Raw genomic sequence first — 5,000 nt, 5'->3', positions numbered from 1 at the left:
CCTTGCCCAGTGACAGTGCACCGTCTGTCATCATAACCACCGCACATTCACGTGCAGCCTTCGTCACGAACCAAAGTGGTCGTAATGTTCACTTTTCTTTAAGATGAAAATACGTACTCAACATGTGCACTATCTACAAATTCTTGGGATTTCACTTGTACCATTCCTGCTGCTGCTGCTGCTGCTGCTGCTACTAATACTACTACTACTACTACTACTACTACTACTACTACTACTACCACAACCACTACTACTACTACTACTATTACCACCACCACCACTACTATTACTACTACTATTACCACTACCACTACCACTACTACTATCATTAATTTTATATACTACTAACTTACACTTTCCCTTTCATGGTCCCCTAAATTAAGGGTTTTTGAAACTAGATGATATCGCTTTCAGTGTTCTCATCGTAACTCCTTCCCAAGCAGGCATTGTAACCCAGTGCAGCCAAGCAGTCCAGAAGGGACCTCAAGGTCTGTTGTTGTTTGTTCTTTTGTAGAAATATGAAACAAAAGGTGGGAGGGCAAGCCAGCTGATGAGGATGGTATGAAGAGGAGGGAGGAGGGAGGAGGGAGGAGTGGTGGGTGTGGCGGTCAACGCAACACTGTCCTCACAGGCGACCAAGGGACGCCCCACAACACAAGGTGGTTGGCCCTTGAAGGTTTTCACCTGCGTGTGGTGCAGGGCAGGAAGCAGGTGAGGCACCGGGGCAAGGGACAGGTGAATGGGGGACTCATCTGAAGGCTGGGCACCAGGGCCGGGGCAGGGGATAAGAGGGAGGTCATCTGTAGGCGGGGTACCAGGGTGGGATCAGGAGGCTAGGGAGGAAGTCATATGTAGGCGGGGTACCAAGGCGGGGTCAGGGACAAGGACAAGGGGTGGGAAGGACTCACCTGAAGGCGGGGCACCAGGGCAGCACCAGGGGACTGGACGTGAGGTTCTTGTATTGTGTCCTGAGGAAGGTCGCGACACGGGCCACCAGGGCGCCCCCCATGTCTGCCGCCCCGCGCATGGAGGCCACCCTCATGGAGGAGATGTAGTGGTGGGGCGTGGGGCGGCCCGCGCCGCTGGTCTGAGGCGTGGACGTCACCAGCGGAACCAACAACTCCGGGCCGGGGCCTCCTGGCGGCCACGTCTCCTGTGGGGACGAGGATCATGATACACGCATGCTTCACACACTGTTCTAGTAACATCATTAAAGACTGACTTTTTTTCACCAAACACAAGTTGACATGCGTTAGTATTACAAGTGACTGGCGGCGCTGCCACACACTGCACATCGCACACCCACCTGTCCCAGGAAGCTGAGGCGAGCCTGGGGCGTCATCTGGCCGTTGCTCAGGCCAGGTGAGGGTCCTGGACCACCGGGCGTCGGGACTGTGGGTGGAAACTCTTTTGATGGGGCTTCACGAGGGGCTTCCACGGGGTGCTTGACAGAGACAGCCGCCTCAGGGCAGACCACACCCGCCTCACACGGGGGCACATCGTGTCCGGGAGGCAGAGTGTTGGCCTCAGCAGTGAGCGCATCGGCCTGCGGGTGCAAGGAGTCGGCTTCTGGACTCGCGGCGGCAGCCTGGAGGCGAGGGGGGTCTGCTTCGTGGTGGGGTGCCGCTGCATCACTTTCGGCGGCACAGGTGGTGCAGGATAGCACAGAGGAGGAGGTGGCAGTGAAGCAGGAGGAAGAGGTGGAGGAGCGATCCTCGCAGGTGTCGCAAGGGGGCAGGGAGGGCGGCAGGGAGGGCTGGGCCTCCTGGGCACGCTGCTCCTCGTCCAGGTTGTCTGTGGACTTGATACTGGACTTAGAGGTTCTGTGCGAGCCGCCCGAGGATCGCCGCCACGACCACCGCTCGGACCCCGCCCGGGACTTAGCCTGGGACTCCTCGCCGCTGCTGCTTCGGCTGCGGGCGTCGCTGTGGGCCTCGAGGGACGTGTAGCCACAGGAGAGCGACGTGAGGTCGTCGTGGAGGCCGTTGATGCTCAGCTCGCGGGAGGCGGCGTCGTCCAGCACGCGGCTCAAGGAGGCAGAGTCGTCGTCATCTCCCAGCACCGAGGAGGCGCACGACGACGAGGCGGACGACCCGCTGTCATCGTCAATGAAGGGAATGGTGGAGTCCCCGCCGCCACTGCCGCTCCCGCCGCCGCCACCGCCACCTCCGCCGCCGCTCCCCGCGCCGCCCTCCGCCGCGGACATGAGGCGGCGGGCGTCACGCGTGCGTCCTACCAACACTCATGACGGCACCAACAGTGGCCGGTGTCAGTCACGCTACGCCCGCCAGGCCCCGCTCTGCCTCCTGCTGCTGCTGCTGCTGTTTCTACTGCTGCTGCTGGTGTCCAGACCCGTGCGCCTCGACCTGCGGCCAGACCCACCATCACTCATTATTCTGCTGAGGAACCTCACCCCCTCCCTAGCTGGCTCTCCGTCTGCCCCGATGCCTCACCTGGCGCCGCGGCCTAACATCGATCCCGCCCCACACCTCTCCTCCTACTCACTCGAGAGAGAGAGAGAGAGAGAGAGAGAGAGAGAGAGAGAGAGAGAGAGAGAGAGAGAGAGAGAGAGAGAGAGAGAGAGAGAGAGAGAGAGAGAGAGAGAGAGAGAGAGAGAGAGAGAGAGAGAGAGAATACCACACTTTCTTCCATTGAATAAACAACAAACTAACCAATGCCCACCACCACCACCATCACCACCACCACCACCACCACCGTCACCGTGACCTCGGCCACAAGGTCAAGGACAGCACCAGCGCTGCACTAGGTCAACTTTAACCTCACCTTTTGACATTCGAGCTGTTACAGTTTCGCTAAGATATTGTTCCTCCCTTCCCTGCCTCTCTGTCCCCTGCCACCTGCCACCTGCCTCCCTGTCCCCTGTCCCCTGCCTCCCTGTCTCCTGCCCCCTGCCCCCTGCCACCTGCCCCCCTGTCCCCTGCCTCTAGCCACCTGTCTCCCTGTCCTCTGCCCCCTGCCCCCTGCCTCCCTGTCCCCTGCCCCCTGCCACCTGCCTCCCTGTCCTCTGCCCCCTGACCCCTGCCCCCTGGCTCCCTGTCCCCTGCCCCCTGCCTTCCTGCCTTTCTGTCCCCTGCTTCCCTTGCCTTGCCTTAGTGTCCCGTGCCTCCCTGTTCTTTGCCTCCCTGTAACTCTACCATCAGCCCCTTGCCCCCTGCCAACTGCTTCCCTGTCACCCTGGCAGGGTGCACCGTGCCACCCTTCCACACTGGCACCAGCCTCCTTGTTCCCTGTCTCCCATCCTCTCTGTCCCTTACTTCCCCGCCCCGCCTGGCCCTCGTCCTGCACCGATCACCGCCACCGCCGCCTCACGCCCGTCTCCAGAGTGCATCCTGAAACAGTTCTGCGCCGCACCTCCATCACTCTCACGAGGCTCTGCGTACCTGAAGCTACACGGAATGTCAGAGGTGTCCCTGGGGTTCTTGCAATAGAACAATAAGATTTCTACATGAAAAACAAGAGAAACCATCTTGAGAACACTATTAACCATCTCGGTGGCCTAAGTAAATAGTCGCGGTGAGAGTAAAGCGTCTCAGAATACAGGCCTCTGTACCACCGTGCACGGTGATGACTGACCTAAGGCATGCGGGCGGCCTCTGCCTGACAGCCAATGGACGGGCGGCACCAGCGCGCCTCCACGCCAGCGGCTGTCGTGTGAAACGTCACGTCACCCACGGACGCGGTTCGTGACCCGCGACCGCATGACTTTCTTACAGACCGACCTCTTGTGCAAGCCACTTGACGAAACCGTGACAGCGACCCTGCCCCCCCTGCCACCAGTACTAGCCCCACACACCTGCCCCTGCCACCAGTACCAGCCCCACACACCTGCCCCTGCCACCAGTAACATCCTCACACACCTAACCCTGCCACCAGTAACAGCCCCACACACCTACCCCTGCCACCAGTAACAGCCCCACACACCTGTCCCTGCCACCAGTAACAGCCCCACACACCTGTCCCTCCCACCAGTAACAGCCCCACACACCTGTCCCTGCCACCAGTAACAGCCCCACACACCTGTCCCTGCCACCAGTAACAGCCCCACACACCTACCCGTCACCAGTAACAGCCCCACACACCTGACCCTGCCACCAGTAACAGCCCCACACCTACCCCTGCCACCAGTAACAGCCCCACACACCTGTCCCTGCCACCAGTAACAGCCCCACACACCTGTCCCTGCAACCAGTAACAACCCCACACACCTACCCCTGCCACCAGTAACAGGCCCACACACCTGTCCCTGCCACCAGTAACAGCCCCCACACACCTGCCCCTGAAACCAGTAGCAGCCCTACACCCCTGCCCCTGAAATCAGTAGCAAGCCCACACACCTACACCTGCCACCAATACCATCCCCACACACCTACCCCTGCCACCAGTAACAGCCCCACATACCTGTCCCTGCCACCAGTAACAGCACCACACATACCTGTCCCTGCCACCAGTAACAGCCCCACACACCTACCCCTGCCACCAGTAACAGCCCCACAAACCTGTCCCTGCCACCAGTAACAGCCCCACACACCTACCCCTGCCACCAGTAACAGCCCCACACCTACCCCTGCCACCAGTAACAGCCCCACAAACCTGTCCCTGCCACCAGTAACAGCCCCACACACCTGTCCCTGCCACCAGTAACAGCCCCACACACCTACCCCTGCCACCAGTAACAGCCCCACACACCTACCCCTGCCACCAGTAACAGCCCCACACACCTGTCCCTGCCACCAGTAACAGCCCCACACACCTGTCCCTGCCACCAGTAACAGCCCCACACACCTACCCCTGCCACCAGTAACAGCCCCACAAACCTGTCCCTGCCACCAGTAACAGCCCCACACACCTGTCCCTGCCACCAGTAACAGCCCCACACACCTACCCCTGCCACCAGTAACAGCCCCACACACCTGTCCCTGCCACCAGTAACAGCCCCACACACCTGTCCCTGCCACCAGTAACAGCCCACACACCTACCC

The 5,000-nt window shown here is 60.4% G+C and overlaps 2 protein-coding genes across 6 annotated transcripts in view; one reads left to right on the top strand and one right to left on the bottom strand.

Moving 5' to 3' along the window:
• Positions 1-5,000, bottom strand: part of LOC123511477 — a 71,521-nt gene that overhangs the window by 27,948 nt on the left and 38,573 nt on the right. For all 5 annotated transcript variants that reach the window (XM_045267408.1, XM_045267409.1, XM_045267407.1 and 2 more), the window contains exons 2-3: positions 1,307-2,366; positions 909-1,153 (exon numbers count right to left, since the gene is read on the bottom strand). In XM_045267408.1, coding sequence (XP_045123343.1) covers positions 909-1,153; positions 1,307-2,206 — 1,145 coding nt within the window. In that variant the 5' untranslated portion in view covers positions 2,207-2,366. The remainder of the gene's footprint in view (positions 1-908; positions 1,154-1,306; positions 2,367-5,000) is intronic.
• The window catches only part of LOC123511590 (mucin-2-like), a 3,385-nt gene continuing 589 nt past the window's right edge, over positions 2,205-5,000 (top strand). Inside the window, exons 1-5 of the mRNA XM_045267615.1 lie at positions 2,205-2,434; positions 3,203-3,418; positions 3,626-3,925; positions 4,055-4,177; positions 4,275-4,532. Coding sequence (XP_045123550.1) covers positions 2,205-2,434; positions 3,203-3,418; positions 3,626-3,925; positions 4,055-4,177; positions 4,275-4,532 — 1,127 coding nt within the window. The remainder of the gene's footprint in view (positions 2,435-3,202; positions 3,419-3,625; positions 3,926-4,054; positions 4,178-4,274; positions 4,533-5,000) is intronic.

Source organism: Portunus trituberculatus, chromosome 31 (assembly GCF_017591435.1).
Source record: "Portunus trituberculatus isolate SZX2019 chromosome 31, ASM1759143v1, whole genome shotgun sequence".
In the NCBI taxonomy this organism is placed as follows: Eukaryota; Metazoa; Arthropoda; class Malacostraca; order Decapoda; family Portunidae; genus Portunus; species Portunus trituberculatus.
This window is presented reverse-complemented; position numbering and strand designations above follow the sequence as displayed.